Source organism: Strigops habroptila, chromosome Z, assembly GCF_004027225.2.
Source record: "Strigops habroptila isolate Jane chromosome Z, bStrHab1.2.pri, whole genome shotgun sequence".
Lineage (NCBI taxonomy): Eukaryota > Metazoa > Chordata > Aves > Psittaciformes > Psittacidae > Strigops > Strigops habroptila.
The window spans coordinates 12,516,011-12,542,191 of NC_044302.2; the positions used below are offsets into that span (position 1 = coordinate 12,516,011).

The following is a 26,181-nucleotide window of genomic DNA, read 5'->3' on the forward strand; positions in this document are numbered from 1 at the left end:
TCTCTGGGCACGTGAAATTTTATTAAAAATTAAGAGATCCAAACCAAGAGCAAAGTATGATGATGCCCAGCATCTTGTTAAGTATCATTGTCCAGGAACCAGCAGGCATTGTCAACCACGATGCCACACCTGAACCATATACCTGTACATTCGTTACAGTAAAATTTTATGGGTAAATGAATATATACAATGTAAATAAAGAAAACAAAAAAGGGAAGGGGAAAAGAACAAAACATAACACAAAAAACAACACAGCAGAGAACAGAAAAGGCAAACAAGTATATTTAAGGAATGTTACAAAGTCAAACACAGATGCCCCATGTTTTAACAGCAGTAAGAGAAAACACAAGAGGGTCACTTTTCCCTTAATGCTGCCTGTGAGCTTCCAATCTTCTTAAACCAGTGTAAGTACTCTTCTCTATTCAGAGAGTTTTTTATGGAGGGTTTTTTGGCTGCTTGGACAGGGGAGATTTGTATCTTAAAAAACAAAACAAAACCAAACCAAAACAAAAAGCTATCTTAAATACATTTTTTTTCCCTTCTGTCTAGAAAAATCTTTAAAGAGTGCAGAAAAGCATTATTAAAATAACAAAAATTTTAGCAAGTTTATTAGCTGATTAACTTTCATTAAAGTGTGGTGTTTTTCACTGAGCAAACGAATGGAGCAATGAGATCTTCCTGTTCACATCTGGCATAGTAGCAGTTTCCCACTTTTTAAATTTTTAGGTTTAATTTTAGGAAGTTCTGAATACAAGGAGGCAGCTTACATGAAACAGACCTTAGGTGCCTTGGAGAGTGGTTGGTTCACTGCTTAATGCTTACAAGGGCAGACATAAGCTATCACAGCTTTTGTGGTTTCTTCAGGTATTGACATTCCAGGACACTGCAGCGCTCTCAGCGCAGACCCTGAGATTTCTTCTGCAAAATTAATCAATGAAACCAATTCGCAACTGAAGACACAAAAAACCAAACCAACTTCAGATTCATTCTTCCATCCTACATTTCAGTGAAGCCAAAGTCCTATTCCTTGTTCTTTTTAAGGCACTCCCCCAAAGGGAGTCCTAGTAAAAGATCCAGGGCAAAATATAGTCCATTTAAAGGAAAAAAAAAAAAAATCTTTGACACTCTGATGTAAACGTAACTGTTCACTGTGAAAGCCTGTCTGCCTTTATAGCCAGGAGGGTCCTGTGGACAGCAGAGCCCAGGTCCACAAACACCAAAGTCCATCTCAATTTTACAAATTCAGTTAGTAACTTTGGGCAACTTGAATTCCTACAGCAATAAACAGGTTTCAGAGCAGAGTATTTACAGGGCAGCAGCATCAACTTCCTTGTTAATTCCTATATAAAGCATTTTAGTTTGTCAGTGTGTCATGGGGGAACTGAAGCAGAGCTCGTGTTACAGCACAGGGGAGCCTGGCCAATGCCCCAGCCATCGGAACAATGCCCAGCTACCACAAAGAAATGTCCTGTCGTTCTGCACTGAGTCACTGCTGGTTAAGCAATGTCACCCTTCTTCCAGGTAAATATCTTGCTCACGTTTAATTATACTCTAGAAATTCAAAAGGCACCAGTTTACATTTAAGTCTTGAGCAATCCACACAGTGTCAGCTTTGAAAATGGCACTCACCTATTTCGGTTCTTAAAACAAAAAGAAGAAAAAAAAATAGCATCCTCTAAAAATAAAAATAAATCTGATTTATACATCTGCACCCAGGTAGCAGATTTACAAGCAAACTTGTGTCACAGATTTTAAAATAAATCAGAAGTCTGATCCTGACAGTTACCAAATGCTCAGTGCTTCCTACTGCAGCCAATGGCAGCTGTGAAGCCTCAGGACCCTTCAGTTCATCCCCAAAGTGATGCAAGTATAAAGTCCCTGAAAACAGACAGGAGGAGAGGAAAAAGAGGGTGGGGAGAAAGCAAACAATTCTTCCACCTTCACAACATCATTATACAGAGAATTTAATGTGACAACACAAACCAGAAATATCGCTGCAGCTGGGGTTCACTGGGCTCCGCTTGTACTGAACCCTGCTAATCTCTCCTGCAAAGCTTTAGCAGATAAGACACCTTGGTATCATTCTGCGTATTCTATATAGAACCTTTGGTTTTAGCAGATGCCTCAAGGTACATATGGCCATCAAAACATTTCTGAAGGACCAAAGGAAGTCAGCAATTTCTATGAAGAGGAAGCTACAAAGGATTTTATTTCCTTCTAACTATTTGCAATTAAAAATTATTAACTTCTACTTAAACGATGATGTCTAAAAAGACAACAGTGTTATTTGTTCAGTACTCAAGAGTGACAATGGTACCTGCCCCAGGTTCCCACAGAGTTCACTCTAGTTTCAGTAAGACCACTTGAAAAGCAATGTAACACTAGCTCCCTGAATGCAGAGCGAATAAATGCACGGAAGAAATACCAGAGGATGGAAATGCCTCCAAACTGCAGGGACACATTCTTGCTCTCCTAGCCCCTGACATCACATACTGGCCTACTTCTGCCCCACTGGAATTTCAGGAATAGCAAGGAAGACAAAAACTTGTCCCATTTAGTCTTGTACTGTACTCCCTGCAGGATTAAAGCGCACTGGTTTTAAGAGAAAAAGTTGAGAGCATGTACATACCATCTATCCCCAAAGTGCACTGTCATATAAGCAATTAAGTTACAAAATTTACAGGGCTGAACCAAAAATTTTTATTAGCAAACAAGTAAAGATTCGTCATCACTGGTATTGATTTCAGAGAGGGGAGTAGAGGACTCTAACATTGGCACTTCCACAGAATGGCAACAAGCCACGTGAACACCTAAAGGCTCCTCCCGGTACGAGTTAGGGCAACATCGGTTTTGTCCATCCACTTGGATACGAACATTCATGGGGCTGTCTGGATAAGCAGACTCCCACCTTTTTAAGGATAACCTACATGGCTCTTCACTCAGTGGATGACTTCTACTTAAACTACTGTCCTCTCGGACAGTCCTCCTGGATGCTGACCCTCCATGGATCGTTTCTGTAACACTTTCAGATAAAGGATCTCTGAAAGCCTTTCCTGAATCCCCTTTACTGGACTGCTTAAGCTCACTGCCAGAGGTCTCAGCACCTGAAGGCTTATCAGCGCATCCAGCCTCAGGCTCTGCATGTGCTGCTGTGCAAGTATTCAGTAAGACGGTTGAAGGCGGTGGCTCTGTGCTTTCAGTCTCTGGCTGCAAGCTGCTACATACAGCTTCTTGTAGGCTCCTGGCTTGGCCAGGGGCATGTGCCTCTGAACTAGGTCCTTCAGGAGAAGGAGGAGGACTTCGAATAGTCCCAACAGCACGATTGATGATTCCATCACCCAGTGTAGTCTGTGAAGTGCGGGCGGGTGTCAGCAGTGGGATCTGTCCTCTCACCCGAGGTCTGTGGAAAAGTCTGTTCCAGAGCCTGCCCAAGCGCCGCCGAGATGAGCTCCGTCTTGATGAGTGTCGTCTCATCTGCCTCCTCATGGCTGTTCGAATGTTCTGCAGCACAGAAGCCTGTAACACAGACGTAACTATGAGTTCACACATACTCAAAAGACTTCTCCTAACCCTGTTCTTTCCACTAATATCTCCACCTTACCAGAATTCTCAGACTTGATCCCCACACTTCCTTGTTAAATGCCTATTTTCTAATGAACTGTGTAAGAATATCAAAGACAGCTCTGCCTGTACTAAAAGAGTCTCCCTTAGAGAGTTTCCTTTATGAGTTTAAGCTCTGCCCAGGAAGATGCTTCACTCACATGATCAGATCACCACTAAAGAACCAGACTGCAGACCACTGAGTCCTCTATCATTAGCAACAGCAGAGGATCCTCAGCAGATGTTGTCCTGATGGCAACAGAGGAGAAGAAAGGGCAAGGCAAACTAGTTTTCCACTCAAGTAATAAACTATAAGTGCTTTATCACACGAGGAACTGTACCACAGTTGGACACTTTCGACAGGGCGCAGGAGATTTTTGAGAACTCAGCAATGAAAGAGAATGACTTAATGGCTTCCCAGTGTAATGTATTTGTAAATGAAAAATAATCCCAGAATTTCCACAAAATACTGCTAGAGACCTTACTTTCCTGTCGCTTCAGGCACATTTACAGTTTCAGCTTGAAAAGCCTTTTTTCTATTTACTTTCTGACCTTTCTGTCTCTGTTCATTCTATCTTAATGCACAGCAAACCAGCATGTGCTTATCTCACTGCTGTTCCCTAGCAAATACATTTAATGTGTTCAAAACTACCCACAGCACCAAGATGTGTAACTGTGGTTCTTCAGCTCCAAGTAAAACACACATATTTTTATGTAACTTCCATATAATGAGCACAGCTACTGAAAAAATACAGTTCCAGATTGAGTCTATCTAATTTATAGTAGTTTGGCTGCTCGTAGTTCATTGTACTCATGTCTCCATACTTGTGATGCATTGTACACAGGAAAGTCCTCAACTGGGGGGATAAGTCCTTGTGCAATCAGCTGTCCATAGGAAGGTGGAGCTTCCCGCCGCACAAACTCTGCCTCCAATCGTGTCATCTGGGTCTCAAATGCTCTGGAAACAGAACCAGAGAGAAAACATGGAAGAGAAGTAACAGTGAGTTTGTCCTGCCTCTCTCAGATTAACGTATAAAAGCACTGCATAGGGCTTCATGCTAGCAGCAAAAACACAAATGTTCAACCAGGCTCCAGGAAAATCTTATCAGGATGCTAAAATAAGCAAAAGGAGTAAGAGGACAGGATGTAAACATCAGTGAATCAACCCAGTGCAGTGCCAGGTTCGACTTTGTGGCAACCAAAGTTTTATCAACTGGCCAGCTTACACCAATAACAGTGGTAATATGTTCAGGGAGGGCCCAAAGGTTATTTTTGGAAAGGCCAGCATTAAGAGCTGGAAACAATCACACAACAGGAGCAGCTTGCAGCTGCAGAGAGCTTTGGCTGTCCTGCCAGAACTGAGGCACCCAGGTCCCCAACACAGCATGGCTGCTGTTTTCCAGCTCCTTAATCATGCAGATTTGATCAGGAGAGAATGTGAAGCACACTGTGCTGAGAACACAACCAGTGTCAGTAGCACGGCACAGAGCTGCTGCCTATGACAAGAGATGGGCGTCAGAAAGGCACTTACGACTCTCCCTAAAAGGGCAGAACCACGCTTGAGCGAACATGTAACAAGCAGGCACAGAAACACACACACTGTCCATACACCAAGACATACAGGACCAGGAAAAGGGGGCATAGCTCACAACAACAGCGATGGTGGAGGTAAACAACTCCTGCCCGGAACAGGCTGCACTGCTGCAGGACATGGCTTTAGAAGAACAGAGAACTAGAGTATCTGGGGACAGGTTAGGGGTTATTCAGTTCAGATTCAGCGAAGATTTCACTCTAACAGTTCAGCATTCAATTCTTGGCAGGGGCAAGTGGTTTGTTGCTGGGGGAAGAGTGGGGAGAAGAAATTACTCAAAACAGTTTCGATTTAAGTTATATGCAGGTTCTGCCAGGCTGCATAATAAATTTATATTTCTCATAGATCACAGAAGAGCTGACATTCCCCTCACTACTTCCAAAAATCTTAAACTACTCTTCTCTATGTCTAATGTAATGACTGCTATTTAATTGTCATCAATTCCTTGGATTGATTTCACAGTATTTTCCAAGTTCTCTGGTTAACAATTAGCTTTTTTTTCCTTTAAACAAAATGGGAAAAAACACCACAGCTATTGATGCATCACAAAAGCAAGATGCTTACCTGTACTCCCTGGTCCTCAGAGAATACAATTTAAATGCACAACCCAGTGCTATCACCAGCAGCAAGCCACACACAAGACTCCCGATCAGAGCAGCTGTGATAACCTTCCTGGGAACAATCACCAAGCAGTTATGTTCATCACTTCCATCCTGGCAGTCTTCTTGGCCATCGCAGCGCCAAGTCTCAAAGATGCACAGATTTGTCCCACAGTGGAAGTTTCCTGGCTGGCAAGTAAAGCAGTTTTTTTCATCTGAGCCATCTGGGCAGTTCTTTTGGTTATTACAGCGGTCAAGTACTGAGTAACAAAGCCCACTGTTTCCTTCACATGGGTATTCGTTTTTCTGGCAAGCGGGACAGTTCTCCTCATCCTTGCCATTTGGACAGTGCCACCAGCCATCACAGCGCTGCTTGTCTGTGAAACACTCCTCATCGCTTCCACAAGGGTGTTCCCAAGGAAGGCAATAGCCTTTCACCTGATAGGTTGCATTGAACCCATGGCCGGTGCTCTTGGACCGCGCATGATATGCGACAGTGAGCTGGCCCTTTGATGACTCCACACTCACGGAATGCCTGTTGTTGTGGTATGAAAATGTTTGCATTAATTTATCACCTCTCTCTTTGATGCCATCATACACCTTTACGTAGTCATTGTAGCCTAACTGCAAATCAAGCTGCAACAGAACATGTCGATTGTCCTGTGTGTCCACGTACCACGTGCAACGAAGGTCTGATCTGCTGTGATCAGCACGGAATAAGTCTGGGGAAGCAAAAGATCCATAAAAATTACCCAGTCTTTTGCCACAGGAAAGATCAGGACAATTATCTTCATCTGAACCATCGCTGCAGTCCTTAACTGAATTACATCTCAGCTCGTTCATCAAGCATTTGGTGAAGTGGGCTGCGCTACACTGGAACATTCCTGAGGGACAGATGCTGGACGGAGGCTCGGTAGGAGGGACAGTGCAGTTTCTCTCATCCGAGTTATCACCACATTCATCCATGGAATTACACTTCCAAGTACTGGGAATACACTTGCCATTTGCACAGCGGAATTCATCTGACTGGCACGCAGCCTGACCTATCTTTCCTGTGAAAGAGGGCAAGGAGAAAAAAGTCAGCAGCAAAACTTTTGGAACCATCTGATGGCACATCTACTATCTTGCATGTCACGACTCATTCAGTTGTACAGACCAGTACACTTCAGGAATACTGTCAAAAAGTCAAGTGGAAATAGTATCAGTGTTACCATGCTAACACCTTACAGCCATCAAGACCGGCCAAGACTCCAGTCAACAAAACCCACTACCTTTTCAAGTTTTGCGAGAGAGTGTATAAGTGAAGCAAATAAAACAGTAAGGATTTACCTCTAATGTAAGAAAGGCGAAATCCCTGAGCCTGTCCTGAGCTTGCTGCATCCGAGTGAAAAAATATCCAAACATGGTCCCTTGCAGAGATGAAAGACGGAGGTATGGAAGATCCACACACTTTGTACTCTTCCCTCTTGGAAGACGGGCCGATCATCAACCAGTCCATTGCACACTTCTGAGAGTCTTCCAAGTCAAAGTTCTTAAAACTGTAAAGAACAAAAGAGAACACAAAGTTACAAAGAGGACATGTCTCTGAAACAAAGCCAAACAGAGGAAAAAAGGGCTATAGCAGCTGACTTTCTGCACCAAGCAGTGCTGACATAAAGACATCGCATTCAAAGATAATGAAACACCCATAGTATTTTGAGTACATATAAACAGAGCACTCAAATTCCCCCAATTTGGAAAAGTACCTATATCACAGGCATAAACAGCATGTCAAGTAGCTCCAAAGGCTGAAAGGACGATTCCTCTTTTACTCAGTCCTTAAACAAAACTGCTTCCTAAAATATAGATTCGAGTAAAAGCAAGATTCCAGAATACATTATACAGAAGGTAGATTAATTTCAGCATTAATCTTTTCAACCTTAAAACTATGAAACTATGGGGAGACTACTGTCTTAGAAAAAGAACAACAGGAAGCAGTACAAAGAACCCTAAAGGGATAAATATGAGAGAAAAATCAACTCTTCAAGCTAGGGAGAGGGCAAGAAGAAAATAGGGCTGCAAGAGGTGGAAATGGAACCTGAAGCCTAACACCACTATTTTTTTAATTCAAAGACTAAAATATTCCCTTTCTGGGAAATAAATTTTGGTCCTCTTCCATCTAACTCAGCCATACAAAACCAACTATGCAGAAGTTTGTGCGTACTCATTGCAAATACCTACACAGAAATTTCAGAAGGGTTGAAAAGCTATTGCGAAATACAGACCTCCTTCCACAAAGGACTTTTCACAAATATTAAAGACAAATTCTTTGAAAAAGATAAATGGAAAAAATCATTTTCTGATATCACTGTGCATTTACAAAAGGCTTTCAATGCCTGCCACATCTTGCCCTTTGAAGGTGAAAGGGAAAGAGCAGCAACTACGTAAACTAGCCAATTAATTCAAGCAGAAGATCCAGCCTACACACACCTCTAGGTTCTGCCAAACATACCAGCTTAATAACTCTCAAAACCAAAATTATCAGCAAGAGCGTGCAAAGTAAGAGAGCACTGAAAGTGTTAAGTTAAAATGGAAATTAAGAGATGTCCAACAACATTTGTACAGACAAGGACAATCCACCCAGAAATATGTCCTTCTCTTTCCAAACTCTTTTCTTCCCACATGCTCTATATATCTTCCCAGTTGGGAAGAAATATTCCCACAGCACCTAATTCTTTGCTATAAGCAATCTCATCAAGCTTCTGAAACCAGCATATTTTGCAAGGAAGTTTTAGACAAATGTGCGGACTTTGGGGATAAGTATTAGAAATACCTATCTGCCCAACAACATTTTTTTAGAAAAGGGAACATTCACTAAATCAAGAAATGGAAACTCAGAACTGGGAAGGCACAGGGAGTGACTAGAAAAACTTCTGCCTGTGCGATACAAACAAGATCATTTACTAAATCTTACTTCTATAGTTATTTTAGATATACCAGGACAAATCTCAAAGAACTAAACAATGTGTTCACCTATTTTACCCAGTTCCCAGCACTCCAGCCGAGTCCCACAGCCACTTATTTTTCCCACTCTGCTGAAAACAGCTACTTTTGTCTATCAAGTAAATAATTCACCCACAGTGTGGTTACACAACAGACTGCACACATCCAGGGGAGAATTTGCCTATATAATAAGCTGTCTGTACCTTACATTAAAATGCATTTCTTTCAAGGAAACAAACAAACACTTTTCACTTTCATTGTGAGAATGCAGTATTGAACACTGTTAATAAAGGGTGCTTTTTTGTTTGTTTGTTTATTATAAACGCTACGGAAGAGGAATAAACTTTAGTCCCACCTTCCAAAGCAGAAGCATAGGCATACAGAGGATAACTGCTTTTCCTGAGCGTCAGCTGTTGACCTGAAAACAGATTCAAAGCAGAATCCCACACTTCACTAAGAAATCCAAGCTTTAGCCACAAAACCGAGTACTTGGGTAATGAGGCAAAATAGACTTGCAAGGAAGCATCATCTTTAACAGCCTCCCTGAAAACATCATGCCTCTCAGGGATCCTCAAGCTACTGACAAATGCCTTGGTATTTGAAAAAGGGCAATACAGAACATTCACAAGAATAAACTCTTTTTCAAAAACAATAAACATCTTAATCCCAGGTGCTTAGGAGTTTCAAACAGCATTGAATAAACATCATTTCTCTGAAATACAGATGTTCTAGTCCTGATGTAAAGTTATAATAGAAACCGTAGCAGTTACAAAATTTCTTCTTCTAAGGGCAAGAGCAAAGTCAAAGCAATTATGAACTACCTCATACAAACTCATCAGCAGACATATTTTGAACAAATTTTGCTTTCATTAAGGCATTGTCATTCCATTCCAGCAACTTTGTAAGTTATATTGTCTCTACTGGTGCAAACTTTTCCCCATTTAAATTTATGGTGATTTTACGCAAGGCCAAAAGCCATCATTTGAGTGAGCCATCAACCAACCTCACCACCAAAATCACTCCTTCGTAAAGAAATATGAAAGAAAATTAATACATATGTGTGAATGTATAAATACATAAAATTGGGGTTTGCTTTATAATGCATTTGCAACAAGGTTTTGTGTCAGAAGTTTCTGCCATACTAATCTGACATGAAATAGCCCACTGATTATTTTACTCAAGAGTCCTGAAGAGTGCATTCAACCTTCACTGCTTCACATCTCTCATCATCTGTAATTAAATCCAGTGCTGCTGCTGTTACAGTCTTCTGAAGAATAATTTAATCCTGCTACCCACAAAATAGAACACAGGGACATTTACTTACTGAGTTTAATGTTCTCAAACTGAAATGCAAATTTTTGTATCAAAGGCATTAGTCCAGTGGTCGAATGAGTGAGGTTATACTATGGAAAAAAGGGACAAAGTCTTGTGCTCCTACTGCTTGTAGGACTGTACAAACATCTTACAGTCTTTGGAAAAGTACTGAAAAGTACTATCTGGAGTTACGGTTCTTGAGGCAGGTCTCAGATCATTTGTACCCTGAACTCACATCATTTTCTGTGATTAAAACAAGAATCAGAATCAAGCCATGCTGAAATAGAGAGTAGTAGTGGATAATGTCACCAAAATCTCACACAGCACCAGTCAGTACTGCAGTATTTTTAACCATCTTCAGCAGGGAAGCACAGGGTTTGGGAGGAGAAGCAAAAGATGGTCCCATTCAGTCACCAACCCTCTCCATCAAAGCGCTCTGAAGGAGTGCGATGTGGACCCAGAGGTCCATCCTACCACACAAGCTGCAGTGGTACACTGGTATTTTGAGCACTTAGAACTGCAATATCAAACACAACACCCAACACTAACACACAGAATATCCTCTAAAAGACTTTGATCCTTAGGCTATTCTCACTGTGGATTTCCAACACAATACAGGAATCAAGGAGGAGATGTGTAAAAGGTCAAAATTACCAGACCAAATTTTGCAGATTTTGTTTCTTCTGACAGATGCTATTCAAAAGCACTAACTCCAGTTATCTTGCTTTTGGAATGCCTCTCCCACTGCTAATTCCTTTTAAAAAGTCCCCTAATGTTATACAGAAGTATAAGAATAGTCTATTAAACACTGGAAGCATTCAGCTCCAAGTATCAGAACAACTCAGTGTGAACTGACAAATGCAGCACTACACCCTTTTTTTCAGAATTCTGTAGAAATCAGTAAAATAATCTGAACTTTTCTTTCAGTGGTATGACACCAAGAAAAGGCTACCTCAGCCAGGCTCCAGAAGCTAACAGAAAACTACAGCATCAACCATATTTATATCAGATCCTGCCTGCTTTACTGAAATGAAGCAATAGCTGCCCACAATGACATTTTTCTATTAACTGACAAGGATTTTTATGTTGCTGGAAAGAGCTTTATTAAACCAGATTATCATAAATACACACTCTGTAAATATGAAAAAAATGTGCTACTTGCAAAAACTAATGCTTAGCAGAGCTTTTTGCTATCTGCACTGAAAGGAGCAGTAGCAGTTAGGGGGAAAAAAAGTACTTCTATAAATAATGTAGGGAATTTCCTACAACCCTTTTAGTAGTTTAAGCACGAGCAACTACAGATTCAAGCAAAAAAAAAAAAAAAGCATTCTTAGTAAGTGGAAAAAGGATAAATATGGGATATAAGATCTGAATGAAAGTAATTAGCAAATAAATATTTAAAAAAACCCAAAAAAACCCAACCCCAAACCCTAAATATCTGATTTCCTCTAAACTAATTTTAAAACTAGAGAATAAATATTATGGGTGGATCAGTAGAGCACAGTCCCAAAATAAAACAGACCGGCCAATTAAGCAAGAAAAGTTACTTCTATTTGCCAACCCGTCACAGCAAGTGCCGGCTGTGAACAACTGATGACTTAATTGGCTCATTAAAAACTTCTACTTAACCACTGAAGCACAAGGACCTGGAAGTCAGGAAAGCTCTATTCTGTTCCTGGCTCTCAAGCACCAGCGAGCTGCGGAACCTGAGGCAAGAGACACAGGGGCTGTTTCATCAAAGGCTCAGCCATACAACTGAATGAAATAAATGGCTATTATGAGCTTTTTCCAATTAATGTCAAGTTCTGAAACACTGTGAGTTTGGTAAATAGACTATGAAGCAGTCCCTTCAATTCTTCATACAATTACAGACCAGCAAGACTTTACACGAACAGGCCTCGGTCTTACTCAGAAATTGAAATTCAGATGGTATCCAACAATTCATTTTTTCAAAGCCAGTGTCATGAATCACTGAAGTGAAAGCCAATGAAGGTGACCCCCCCCCCACCTCAATTAATAAGAGACAGCTTGGGAGGGTCACTAAGTAGATCACTTTTCAATACTGTTGTCTTGAATTCTGAGCATAGAGAACATTTTACTCTCAGCTCCATAAATGCCTACATTGAAACACAATTCATTTATACTCTGCCCTTATCAGGGCTAATTACAACCATCAGGTAACAGCAACTGCTGAACAAAAATTGTTTTTAACCTTTTTCTCAGATATGAGGAAACATACATATATAAAGCCTGTAAAGGATGGTACAAAGTTACTGAATATGACATCTTTATTTGATCTTAAAGGGGGTTTATGTAGTCCTCTGTGAAAAACAAGCATAAAGATAGCAAAAATGGGTGGGAAATCAAGTCATTTCCAAAACAATAACTAACAGACTGATTACCTGAATTTAAAGAGATATAACAGGGTCCTGGAAGACAGTGGTTACACACTTGCTCCCAGGTACCAATAGCACCATTCCATCAGACACCCAAACTTGAAGAAAGTATTGAAATGTGCACAATTAACAAAGAGGTATAAGCACAAAGAACATATATTTCCTGTTCTTGTGAAGTCTCCCCCAAGGATTGCTAAAAAGAAAACTATAAAGCAAAACAATAAGCATGGAAATATGAGGATATGAAGAAAATCAATACACACACACAAAAAAGGCAGACAAAGCTTCTGAAGACCATGCCACAGAAGCCAGCATCTTATATCCACACGTCGATCTGGACACTGTTCTATTAAAGCTGCTGAATAACAGGTTTATAAAAAATGATCACCAACTGCAGATGTTTTAGAAATCAAAACTACCTTCAATCGCAATTTTATCGCTCAGTGACTCCTGCTGTATCTCAAATATGATACTTATATAACGTGGGTGTCTTAGTGTGTATGAGAACTCAAGATCAAAGGAAACGTATTCAGCATAACATAACACAAAGGAGGTGGTGGGTTTAAAAAAAAACCCTTTCAAAATCCAGATGTTATCACAAGAGCTGTGTTTGATTTTCCTAGGAAAATTTAAAAGGCTACTCTTATGCCCTTATCAACACACTGTTAGGACAAGCATACCCAACAGTTAAGAGAAAAACATGTTTGTATTTGAACCCTTTTTCCAGCTTGCCTAGGTAAGTCAGCTGCTTTTTTTACGTCCTTGGCGTTATGAGGAGTACAACCCTCTAAAGAAATCCTCAGATGCTGTAACATTTTGCATTTCATATGCTGGAGTGAGTCATTCCAAGCACATTTATAGTCAGAAATGTAACACCACGACAGTACTCCCTAAGATGTAAACACATAGCTCCCATTGTTCGCTTGTGCACAGGAGGGCAGGATGTAGTCCTGTATCCAGTGACAGAAAACAAACCCATTAAGAAGAAATCTTTCAAGTCATATTGCTATGAACACATCTAAACTATAGACACATTATCACCAGTTTCCGCACCTCAGTCTCTTTAGCCTCTGTTACACTTGTACATGCAGAAGAGAATCCTAATTCTATTTGGGAGCTTCAAGACGTTCTCATAGCATAAACTGCAGCACTACTCTCCAAGTCAAGTCCTGTGTCTCATCTGTATGCTTTCTTAGAGTTTCCAATAAACTCTGCTTTGAAACAAATTCCCCAAGTCCAATGCAATTTAATGGGGTTTAAAAGCATGTTGCTATTTATGGATCTCAAATGCTGGCAGGTATCTACTTCATTACTTCTGATGAGTAGTTCCTATTTTGAACTATGGATGGTGGATCCCTCCTATTATTCCATCTGTGGCAGATTTGTTTTTAATTGCTGAGCATCTGCAGTTGAAGAGGTTTGCAGTCCTTTAAGCAGCTGAGCAAAGAATGAGCAGATGGTGTCAAATACAACAGTACTAAAAACCAAACAAAAACCCTTTTCCTAGGTTTGCTTGTTTTTTTTTTTTTTTAATAAGAAATTCTTGGTTTGAGAATGATACTACGATTAGCTCAGAGAAATTAAACACATATGTGGTATGCTGACATTATAGCCTAAGCATTCTTAACAAACCATTTATAATATATTCTAGTCTTTTCTGAAAAGTATTTTTACAGAATGAGCCGAAATTGTACCACAAATGCTAACTATTATTTAATTCTGTTGGATATAAATATTAAGCAGAAAAGCATGTGTCTTTTGGTTAACAAGTAACAATAAGCAATGATTATCTTCAACTGTCCATTAAACTGAGCACTATTTCCAGACATTACAGAAAAAGCCATTTTTGCTCTAAGAATTTTATGGATCCCACTGAGGCTGTTCCAGGTTTTACAGCCTTCACCTATTCCTGTTTATAAGCAATGAAGAGAAAAATGACTATTTAACTTGAGTAAATATATCACTGCTTCCCACCCCCTCATCTATCAGAGGTGGATGAAATCTCACACAGGTATAGCGAAGATAAATATATTAAAAGACTACAAGTGATTTGTGTGTATAAAAATGGATGTCAGAAGTAGCCTACAGGAACAAGACACAGTGGAACATTTTTAAAATAAGAGAGGTGCCCAGCCTGCAGTCATGCTTCAGTGTTATCAACTTCAGCTTACTTTGACCACCCAGTAGCTCTGACAGTCTCATACCAGTATATCAGATAAGAACTCGCATTTTGTTTCATTTCAGCAAAGAAAACATTTACCTCCACATAATATGAAACCATACCTAATTGTTATCATATCTCCATGATCTCCTTGAATGAACCAGCTGCAGTTTACAGCTGGAGGATAGTTCAGTGGCCAAGAAGGACTATAGATGACTCCCCGTCTCTCTGTGTGCTGTTCCAGTTTTCCACTGCAGGCAGCTGTTAATAAGTGGGAAAAAAATATTATTGTTAATGCTTTGCCTAATCAACAATTCACATTAGCTACAAAAGCTTTCATCAATTTCTGGGGATTGCAGACAAATGAGAGTCAACAGTTTTATCCTCTTACTGCTTTCTTCCCTGCCCTGGTTTTTAATTAAAACACCCACTCTAAGTGTAGGTAAGCGTAACCTGCATTTCAATGCAGTACCAATCAATAACCTTGTATGAATCTACCAAAGGCTACAATCAATGTTACTGCATGGATCTGTCACGAGGATGCAATACAGAAACCCTTCTTACCAGCCTCCCAAAGGCTGGGTACGTCACGCAGCAACTGAAGAACATCCATATTCAGTGTAAAGTATCTAGAAGCTCGTTTTGTTGTAACATGTTCCTGGACATGTTTATTCTCCTGACCATGTGACAGACCTGAAGAGTTTGTAATGGCTTTAAAAAAAAAAAAAAAAAAGCCCCAACAAAACTGGACTCTGGTGTCAAATGTTTTCATTGAATGTTACTGAGGACTCTAAATTCCTTCTGAATTCCCATAGATAGGAGAAATTTTCCAGACAGGGAAAGGAGCAAACAGGGCTAAATAAAGCTCAGTATTTTCAAAGTACTTCCAGTTCTTCCTATGGAAAACAGCAGGCTAATTCAGGCTACATTAAATAGTTGTAATTTGTAATTAAGCAATTCAAAAATGAAAGTAAAATGTTCCAAGGACAAGTGGGAAAGCTGTTGTGATGGGAAAATGTACTCTCAGCAGACTACAAGAGGGGAAATTCTCTGTAATGCAATGGCTATTCTGAACACTCTCCAGAAATATTTTTAAAACAAACTACTATCTACAGCATGACTTGTGGACTGCAGCTGAATATCCCAATTTTTGACAGAAGCTTACTTTCTCATAGCTGAAAAAGGTAGCAAGTCAAAAAAAAAAGGCTGGGCTGCCTATACCTCCTATACACGCGCACCCGACGGTACTGCATCATAAATCACAGATTTCCAGTATCGCCTGAAATTCAGCCACATAAATGCATCATTTTCAATTCAGAGAAGAGATCTGATTCAGCTGCACTGGCGGGCTGGGGTGCAGAAATGCTGGCAAGGCTGCCTGGCTGCGATCGGGTCAGGTGGCAGGGCTGCCTGCAGAGCTCCTGGCTGGGGCCAGGCCAGGTTGCAGTATGCCCCCACCAGTAAATCCGTGGCTGGCACTGTGTTTGTTCACAGTAAGCACTTTTGAAGCAAGAGCCACAGGAATATAAGAAGCAGGAGGTGAGTAACTTACCTGAGGCAAAACATAAAAAAGGCCATTATTTTTACTCTCCAAGCAAGGCATTCCATGGAACATATGCATATAATTCCTACTAGTTTCAAAGGCCACAAAAGCATACAGAATACACAAATACAGGAAAACATCTATTTTCCAAACGAATATTTTGCAGTAAAGCAGTTAGAAAAAACAAGGTTTTTTTAATCACATTTCTAGTGGAAAAATACTGAGATGCAGATGCAGTTACAGAAATATAAAATGGAAGAACCACAGGACTTTTCAACTATCTTTCTCAGTTTGTTTAGGTCTATAAATGTGCCCCTCCACACACTTGTCACTGCATCAGTGTATCACAGCAGCATAAGACAACCTAGCACTAGCAACCATATAAAAGGAGCTGGAAAGACCATATTTGGTAACTACCAGATTACTAAAACGTCTCAATGGGAAGGAAACAAAATGCACAAAACAGAAAGAGCAAATACACCAGACAGCACTATCCAGAGGCTTCCAGCAGCAGCTCTGCAAATATTTCTGTTCCCCTTGTACCAAACTGTGTTTTGGATTAATATCCCTCATTCGTAGTATATGCATTAGAACAGAATCGTAATTACACCAAGCTTATCTTGGTTTCTATTCTGAAGAAGTCCCATTGACATGCTGGCGACTCCACATGAGCACTTCACTCCCGCATTCATCAGCGTAGTTAGGCAGAGCTATTATTCCCCCAGATATCTGCTTCTCCGCTTTAAGAAGGACTTACAAAGATCCTGGGCAACAGTTATTTGAAGTATCCCAGCTTTTTTGAAGTAAGATCACTAACGTTTTTTCTTTTGCAATAATGCACAGTTTCCTAATTGGTAAGCGGTGGATCTGATGTAACATGACAGTTCAGGTTCTCAGAGAGAAATGCTTTTTCTTAATAACAATGCACACCTGCTATGAACATGGGACATGGGAACACCAACAGACGAAAGAATTTCCATTTTAACAGAAGAACTTTAGCTGTGAAAAGCTAAGGACATAAGCAAGGCAAGGGCTGACACTACACACCATTTCAGGCAGTTCATCTGGCAATGGCCATTGCTGCTCAGTGGTTTTACCCCTCTGACACAAAAAAAGCATTTCATACTTGCCCTACTCAAAATTAAACGGACAGCTGCTTTGCTCTTACAAAGAGCTGCTGATTTGAATGGATCTCTAATCTGAATTCATATTGTCAAAAAGTAATTACACTATTTTAAAGAATATGTCCATAGCTCCCTAAACCTCTTGGAGCGAACCGGGGACACACACCCATCCCCCCCCTCAAAACTACTATTGTGTTTAGCCAAATCTCATTCAGCTGCCTTATGCTTCTGATGCCTTTCATTTCCCACCAATGCTCACAACTACAGAACTTACAATGTATCAGTAAATTTCCTTCCTAACCAGCCGCCTGCCTCTACTCCTCGTGTGCTGACTGCTGTGTGCCAGACAACGTAAAGTGCCCAAGCACCACTTTCAGCAGCTGTTCTTCCACCTACAAACATTTTCAAGAAAATCCTGTACGGAACAAAGCCTTCTGTGCCAGCAACAAAACAGAAAAACCACATAAGGGCACAGTTCACACTGTTGGGGTTTCAGTGCCAGTAAAAGAGCCTCACTTCCCTCCTCAGCTCCTGGTCATGAAGTCTGTAGAACCACATATGCAAGTACCGTGTTATTAAGCTGAGCTTCAGGATGACACTGTGAGTCCTTCAGGAAAATAAACAACAGCCTTTTCGAATTGCCAAAATATCTAAAGGAAAGGGAAGTCTCTAAATAGAAAGGTACAGTCCTGGATTCATCAGGGACAACTCACAAGAGTGGTGACAACACTTTTTCAACAATTGTTCTATAACTCTCTTTCTGCAGCCTTTCTGCACAAACCCAGAAGAACACTGAAAACCCTATTTACTAAAAGCCCCAAATTTTTTTTTTTCCACATTTAGGATTACTGAAGAAACAGAGTACCAATCTCTGGATTGGCAAACCAACCCACCAAAAATCTCATTGAGATAGTGCTTTTAAAAAAAGATAAATACTGAAGACAGACAATAATGAAACTTTCATAGATTAAAAAAAAGCCAAACTTTAAACAAATGCCAGAAGAGGTTTCAGCTCAGAGTTTCTGTCAAGCAGGCATAAATCTTAATAAAGCGTTTTTTTGTAATAATCAAATGGATTTCTACTGTAAACAGCAGTAGATTCCCTCTGCCAGTTAAATACAAATATATATGCCACAAATATACTTGAAAGTTTCCAAAACTTTACATGAATAATATTGTTCCTTACTTTTGCAAAAGCAACTATAACAGAACAGACGTCGGGCTCCGCCACAGGACAGCGCTGGGGCACTAAGCTGTGCAGGAACACATTTTCAGACAACCCCAGCAAAAAATAAATCCTGCAGTTTCACACACTTCTGCCCTAGGGTCTGCCCCAGTCCCACAGGACACAATCCCAACCATCTGCTCCAGGATAAAGGATGGTCTGCACCTGCCACAAGGAACCTTCTCTGACAACTGAACGCTTGGTGATACACACTTCCTCAAGTAGCTATCTCAGGATCAGTAGGAAACTCTCCTGGAGTTCTCCAAATACTCCGTCAAGGAGGGCTTGCACATGTTGCTTAACGCATATCCCTTAGGCCAGTGGAGGAAAAAGCATTTAAGGCTCCCCTCCTCTTTACCCAGTCTCCAGCAGGCTGCTTCTGCGCCCATCATCAGAACAAGCAAAGACATAGCTCAACGGTTCAACTCACTGATCTGACAAAACCTGCGCTCACGCTCCACTGGACCAACAGGCTGAACTGGCTCACTGCGAGCCTGGGGAGAGGGGACTTAGGGGGAGGACTGCTCCTTGCCAGCAGTAGCAGCTTTTCTTACTTAAAGTTGTTGCGCAAGTACAGCCGAGGTGGTGGCTTGACCTGTGCTCTCCAGAAGTCCTTATTTCTGCTATTACTTGCTTTCTAAAAAGAAACTGCTCTTTACCTTGTCATAAAAATCAACTCTGTAATAAGGTGCTTTGTCAGGATGTGGTTAGGATAGAAGCATTCCTCCTAACTTTTATCAGGGCTCCTAAGGAACATCTGCCAGGCAGGGTCATCTGCCTTACAACTGCACTATCCTAACCTGTTATCCTTCAAGGCAAGGGTAAGAGAAGCTACACATGGATCACACTATTGCAGTGACCTTTCATGATCATTTTTCTTCCCTGCTCCAGTTACACTGTCAGGAGACACAGTAATTCAAAACTGTATCAAGAAGAAAACATGAAGGCTCCAGTACTCTAAGGGTTTCCTCATACTTGAAAGAATAAAAGCCAAATGTTACAACTCTCTCTTTCGGCTTCTAGCAAAAGAACAGCATTAGAAGGCATCAGAGCCAACTGCATGAAGTATTACATATTTCAGGCCGAGGCAGTACCACCAGTTTAGACCAGCCACTGTATAATTACTTAATTTATGCCTTGTAAACTCACATGCCATACAGCCAACGGATGCCAAACGCCATCAAAAGCCACAGAAGCATCCAAGCAGAACAGGCTAGGACATGGATGACATTCTGCATTTTTGACAATGAAAGAATGGAAATACTGTGTTGCAAACAACCCTTGTCCTACATGGTTCATCCACATTTCCCCTAAACTAAATGTAAGGAAGTTACTTAATCATAAAATTACTACATTTCCCTGATTAAAACCTTCTCTCAGACCCCCATGTTGACTTGAATGCTCAAGCTCCCACATTAATCAACCCACTGCCTTAGAATTATTCTCGTGTTTTCCCATATCCTCTCCTCCTGTTACCCTTATTTGTTTTTTCTGTTTTAATTTAACTTGCAGCCTCTTTGGGCATAAAGTATGCCTACCAATGAGACTGGATTGACAGGCACAAGAGGGCCCTTATCACTAAGAGGACCCTGATTGCAACGTTCCCGTAATGTCAGCAAGTCACAGTACTGCTATAGAGAAGGAAATGACACTAAGTGCTGTGATTCTGGTTGAATTTCCACTTTGACATTCATGAGACATTTTTAACATTCTTGGTTTAGCTCCTCCAGGAATGGGCCTCTGTCCCTGGCTTGATATTCCCAGGCACAATGCCTAAACAGAGTTTTCCCCTGAACGTATCAGCACATGCTATGACCCTAGCATCAAGCTTATGATTTTTTTTCTAGCACAGTGACAGGAAGACTTAAAAGTCCTAAACTTCCTAAAACGTCATTGTTACTCTCTCTCATATGACAAGGTCATACCGTTTTGTTAAACAGTAAATTTTGCATGCGGAAGAAACAGTTACGACTCGAAAGAACAGTAAATACAAACAAGGAAAGTACATCTTACCTAATGAGGTAACAGCACTTTCTGTTTTCCCAGTCAGGAAGAGATTCACTGTGCAAAGACAGAAAAATAATGTTGAGACAGGTTCCAGTGGCACAGGGTGGCAGGCAGCAGTTAAGCAGTTCTAGGTGGTTGCTGGGGTATTAATATAAATGCACTGCAGTCTTCCAGCAAGAACTTTTCTTATCTACACAGGCAAGTCATGTAATCAGCTACATGTAATTATCCTTCACTGCAGCTATAAAAAAAACATCAACACACAATATTAGTTTAGTATCTGTCAAATATGCTACCAAAAGAAACAACCGCTGATCTATTCTGTGGGGTTTTTTTAATTGGGGAGGACAGAAGAACAATCACACTGAAACATCCATCATCACAGCTAGCCACTTCACCTCCTTAAATGCTGGAAAATAACTAATGAGATTATTATCTTTAAATACATCTCCTCTGAATAAAGCAAAGTTTGTTCCTCTCAGGTAAATGTCACCTTGAAAATAAACTGCTAAAGCTAACGTGATTACCTTGACTAATCAAAGGCAATGAAGCTTTCAAAAAGGTCCATTGGTAAAATCAAAACAGGATGAGGTGGTGCTTGCAACACACATCTGACTCACAAATTAGTTTCCAAACACTCTTCACTTTCTCAGAAGTCTCCTCTCACAGTATAGACGATTAGAGTGATCTGGCAACAGCAGTTATTGCCGAAAGAAAATTTCTCCTTTGGCATATTCCACTAACTGCTCTCATTTTAGCAGTATTCTATAATCTACAAAGACGGCCTATTAATAAAATGACAAATGTTTAAAAGAACTAGAAAGGTTTAAAAGGTTACCAAAACTTAATTTACAACATTCCATACCACTTTGGCTTTATTTTGCGTGTGTTAAGTCCTAAATCTTTTTATAGCCGATCCGTTGGCCAGCATTTAGTAAAAAACATCATTAAAAATGAACAATAGGAGAAGAGAGGAAGAGAATCCGTCCCTGTTCCCAACAGTCACTTGGGAAGCTGCTGACAATTAACACTATTTATGTCTCAGAGTATTATGTAGGAGCCGGGGGCCCCCATTGTCTTTGACACTGTCCAAACACATCCTGAAACAATGACCCTTGCCCCGACCACTTTCTGGTATAACTTAAACCAGCACAAGATGAAAAAAGTACCTACCACTAAAGGGGTGGAAAAAGAAAAGCTAAATACAATCCCTTAGCTTGCCAGTTTGGCAAACCAGTCGTGGTTTTCGGTCAGTAGGGGATCTGAACTATTACCAAACTGCAGCAGTCCAGGTGCCTACAGCACTCCTTCCCTGACTTGCGCCTGGATGTCCAGTTTGGACTTTCTCCTTCCTGAATCCAGAGCTCCAAGAGCTAAATGCAGACAGGGATTTCAGCAGGCACACAGACTGCTACGGACCTTGGGCTGAGGCCAGACCCTGCAAACCAGGCAGAATGACTGCTCCTGGCGTCACCCATTGTTAGAGGACTTCAGGGTACTACTGCAAGGGCAAGGGCAGTAACTTCTCACTCCTTCTCTAAGTGGTTGCTTAGGATTGAGCTCTTAGTAATGCATAAGGGAAAGAGCAATGTACATATGCTGTGACTTGAGAAGAAACACATCTGAGCTGCAGCTTTCTGTTAATAAGCATTAACAGGCTGTTCAAAGGACCTTAACAGCACTGATTTTATTACATAATTAATGTACAGTGACATTTGTTATATGGTAATAACAATGTGCCATGTAATTATTGCCTTTGTTTCACAGCGCCATCCTTCTCCAATAGGTCAGTAAGCGTACCCAACTGCAACACTACCATCCTGCACCAGGAAACTGCTCGGCTCTGTTAACTCTTGCTCTGTGACAGAGCAGTGTGTCTGTTTGTGACAAACCTTGGATCACAGCAGTAACAATGACACAACATTGTCTCACATGGTATTAAAGCACCGCTATTCCTGTAACCATAGTAATATAGTAATAAGAAGAAATTAACCAGTGATTAAGTCACACATTCCATTTCACGAAAACTAAAGATTCTGTTCTGCTCCAAAGAAAGTACATGAATATCGTCTGTGTAACTGTTATCACTACAACTGAAAGAGGTGTTTCAAGACGCACGGTACAGAAATGTCTCAGTCTGTACAACCATTTTACAACCTTTCTTCATGTTTCCTATCCAAATCTTCCTGATGGCAGTAACAGAACATGAGCTGCCAAGCAGAGGTTCCCTTGCATTGCTCATGAGGGGCTCGTATGACCTTTAAACGGACATAAGTAGCATGAAGACAAGGGGAGTGATAGAGTGGAATTAGCCAACTCAGAGCCACGTTCCTTTCTTCTGGGACTGTCTGTCAGATAACCCTAGTTTGCAACCAGAAGGACAGTCAGAGGAAGCTTTGCAAGCCAGGCCTGGCAGACACCTAAGGAAGACAACCCCAAACATGCTCTTTTACCTCTGCAAATGCAAAACATCTTTTGGCTGCTGTTGCTAGTTCTTTGCTCTCATTTTCAAACTCTTTCACACTAGGAAGTCAGCAGTCAAAAACACTCTTTAAAACAAAGTCTAGGTTTCACAAGAGGTACTTGCCCAGCCACTGATAAAGCTCACGGTTTCCAATATCTGTTTTCCTCACTCTTGGTCTCACTCAAGACCATCAAATGAAACAACAAGAGTGCTGTAAGCCAGCATTTTCTGAAGTACTCAGCTCTCAACGTCAGAGAAAAAGCGTCAGAGGCCCAAAAGAATGACCAGCCATTCCTTCCTGGGTTTTTTTGTCTCTTACCAAAACAAAATCTCATAAAAAGACAAATAAGTGAGAGACTAGAGGTATATTGGAAAGTTTGCTAGATGCTCTTTTTCTTAACTGTTGGGCAGAGTTATGGGAAAGCCAGAAAAAACACAGAAGTGGTTCAGTCGGCTTGAACTCCCCTTAGGGAACTTACCGTGCCATTCATTTGGATTGCTAATAATAATTCTCAGGGTGAGGTTTTCAGCTGGGAAAGCGGTTATTTGGATCAAAAGGGAAATTTACATCTTGGCACGTCCAAAACAGATGACAGCTACCAGGCTTTTCCCACAGCCAGAAGAGGCATCAGCTACGCTGTTTTGATTACTTCCTATTTGATGACTTTTTAAGTCCTCCAGAGTTTCTCAAGAATGCGAAACAAAATGGCCTCGTGACAGAATAGTTGCAAGAACAGTTCCAGACTCTGGAGCAGCAGTTTACAGACACGGTCACATATAGCAGTGGTCAGTGGCAATGCATCGATACAACCAAACACCACATACAGCCTACAGGAAAGCAAAAAGTACAAGAAAAGAATGGCAAGAAGCAAGAACCAAAAGTAAGGATGAAAGAAAAGGACAGACAAGCAGGAAGTAAAATATAAAAACCCTTAAAGAAGCAGCAGCATTATATTCTTATGGGTTCACTGAAGCAGAATACCTTACAAGCTTCCCACCTCTCATGTTTCTCCATTTCCACTAATGTCAGTTGTGCAAGGCATAGGAATAAAACATACAAGCTGAAAACAAGAGCTAGACAGTGAAATTCTAGAAGTCATAGAAAGCAGAAATCTACCAAACTTTCAATCTGGCATTACCGACAGCTAAATAAAAGAACTGTTCTCACTTAAGCTCTAGAGTTTACATAATCTTTTATTATCTTATTAGTCATTTTAACAATAACCATTCTATTTCTGTTAGATAATAAAAGCTTTAACAAAGATCTGACTGGACCACAAATCAAAAAAATAAGAGATATGGCAGAAACTTTAAATGGACAACGCAGCAGACGCTATTCTCATGCTGTGCACATCTCTGACATCCCTTTAAGAGTCTGCAAAAAAACAGTCACGCTAGCTAGAACGGATGTTCAAACTGTTTTGTAGTTTAGATAGCTTTTTACATTGCACTTCCGTTAATTAAAATAGATACATTTCAAGTAACCAGAGCAGCTTTCAAACTTCAACTTCCTACATTTTCTAGGCAAGCAATGATGGTATAAAAAAACTCCACTTCTACAAAAATAGAACAAGCAGTCTGGCCACAGATACTCACTTCTGATGATTTATGGAACAAACAGTAACTGTCATTTGGGATTGTTAAAAATGAACTCTAATCCACTTTATTAGCACATGGCTGTGGTTTCAGCACATTCTAGTTCAAGGAGCTGCCGCAGTTACCAAACAACCGTCAGGAGAGTTAAGAGCAGCCCCAGTACTGGACAATGCTGCAGCACCAGAACCCTTTGGCACACACACAGAACGAAGCAGTCGGCTTTAGTAACTCCCCATCTCTACGTGCCCCTGTTAAATACGTGGGCCCTTTCTCTCACTCTTTCTTGTCATCGGTGTCAAGGCTTCTCCCGAACAAAAACAATCTCCCCTGACAGAAAGGGCTGACAGACTGGAAACCAGTAACACGCTTCATCACGCTGCCATAACTTAACACCTGCTGCGAAGCAGAGCTGGGAGCGACCGCTTCAAGCAGAAGGAAGGGAGGAGAGCAGAATATGGCAGAGAACTGGTGTGTGTGTGCGTGTGATGTTTTTCCACCCTGCCACTCAGACAAGTGACAGGCAGGCGAGCAGCGCGGCCGGGGAGGCGGCTCGGAACGGGCCGGGAGCCGCTGCCCACACCGCGCCTCGCAGAGTTACAGCCAGGGGAGGGCACCGATGATGCCTTATAAACTTTTTTTTCCAAGTGCTATGCGGGGTTACCGCCGCGGTTTCAAAGCCAGGGGCAAGCCGCTGGTTTCCGCAGGGCTCCGCTCGGCCTCCCCACTGCCGGGGACCGCGAATACGGCGCCCTGAGTGACCCGCGGCCGCGCTAGCCCCGTCTGTCTGAACGCGAGGAGGGGAACGGGGGGTTCGCCGACTCGCCTCTGTGTGTCGCCGTCCCGCTCTCCCCACCCCGGTAACTTCCCGCACCGCCGCAGATATCCCCCTCTCCGCCCGCCGTGCCCGGACATGCCCCGCCGCAGGGGAGCGGGCGGCCGGCACTCACCCAGGCAGATGGCGGTGAGCGGCATCAGCGCGCCCTGCCGGAGCTCCGCGGCCGCTGCCTTCTCCATGGCGGGTCGCCGCCGCTGCCTGCCCTTCAGCGCGGGGTGGGGGGGGATCCGCGGCAGCTTCGCGCGCGCCTCTCCTCTACGCCGAGCCGCTGGAGCCGGCGGCGCGGCCCGCCCGCCGCGGGGCCGAGAGTGGCGCCGGCTGCCGCCGCCGCCGCAGCCCCATGGCCGGGCCACGCTCCGCGCCCCGGGGCAGGTGGAGGAGGACAGACCGCAGCAGCGCCGCCGCCCCACGTGACAGGCCCGCCGTGCAGCTGCGGCGGCCGGGCCGGAGGACGAGGGGAGCACCGCCCCGCTCCGCGCACCTGAGGGGCCGCCAAGAGCCGGCGGGCGGCGCAGGCGGAGCGCGGCCCGGGGCGGAAGGGAAGGGAAGGGAAGGAAGGCAAGAGAAGGAGGGGAAGGCACGGGCCGCGGCCGCGCCCGCCCGCGCTGCACCGCCGGGCCGCGGGGCCTGCCGCCCGGCATGGGGCGCCCTGCTCCCGCCGCTCCCCGGCCCCCGCCGCGCTCCACGGGGCTGCCCCTCCGCCGGGCGGGCTGCGGGGAGCCCGCGGCCCCATGGCGGGAGGCC

The 26,181-nt window shown here is 42.3% G+C and overlaps 1 protein-coding gene across 2 annotated transcripts; it reads right to left on the reverse strand.

The window, feature by feature from the left end:
- Positions 1-26,181, reverse strand: LRP3 (LDL receptor related protein 3). 2 transcript variants are annotated; one of them, XM_030470367.1, is made up of 7 exons: positions 25,550-26,181; positions 20,549-20,596; positions 14,766-14,904; positions 7,120-7,328; positions 5,756-6,842; positions 4,426-4,558; positions 1-3,516 (listed from the first exon to the last, which is right to left on the reverse strand). In XM_030470367.1, exons 1-7 carry the CDS (start codon positions 26,076-26,078, stop codon positions 2,704-2,706), a joined length of 2,958 nt encoding a protein of 985 aa, XP_030326227.1. In that variant the 5' UTR covers positions 26,079-26,181; the 3' UTR covers positions 1-2,703. The 2 variants fall into 2 exon arrangements, with proteins under 2 accessions (XP_030326227.1, XP_030326228.1); XM_030470368.1 differs by lacking the exon at positions 20,549-20,596 and having other exon boundaries at positions 25,550-25,675.

Bases quoted from the DNA above. Each gene is read 5' to 3' on its own strand.
- LRP3 (XM_030470367.1), bottom strand. From the start codon at position 26,078: ATGCCGGGCGGCAGGCCCCGCGGCCCGGCGGTGCAGCGCGGGCGGGCG. The intron at 20,597-25,549 runs GTGAGTGCCGGC...GTCTTTGCACAG, and splicing joins GCTCACCGCCATCTGCCTGG to TGAATCTCTTCCTGACTGGG. The intron at 14,905-20,548 runs GTAAGATGTACT...ACTTATTAACAG, and splicing joins AAGTGCTGTTACCTCATTAG to CTGCCTGCAGTGGAAAACTG.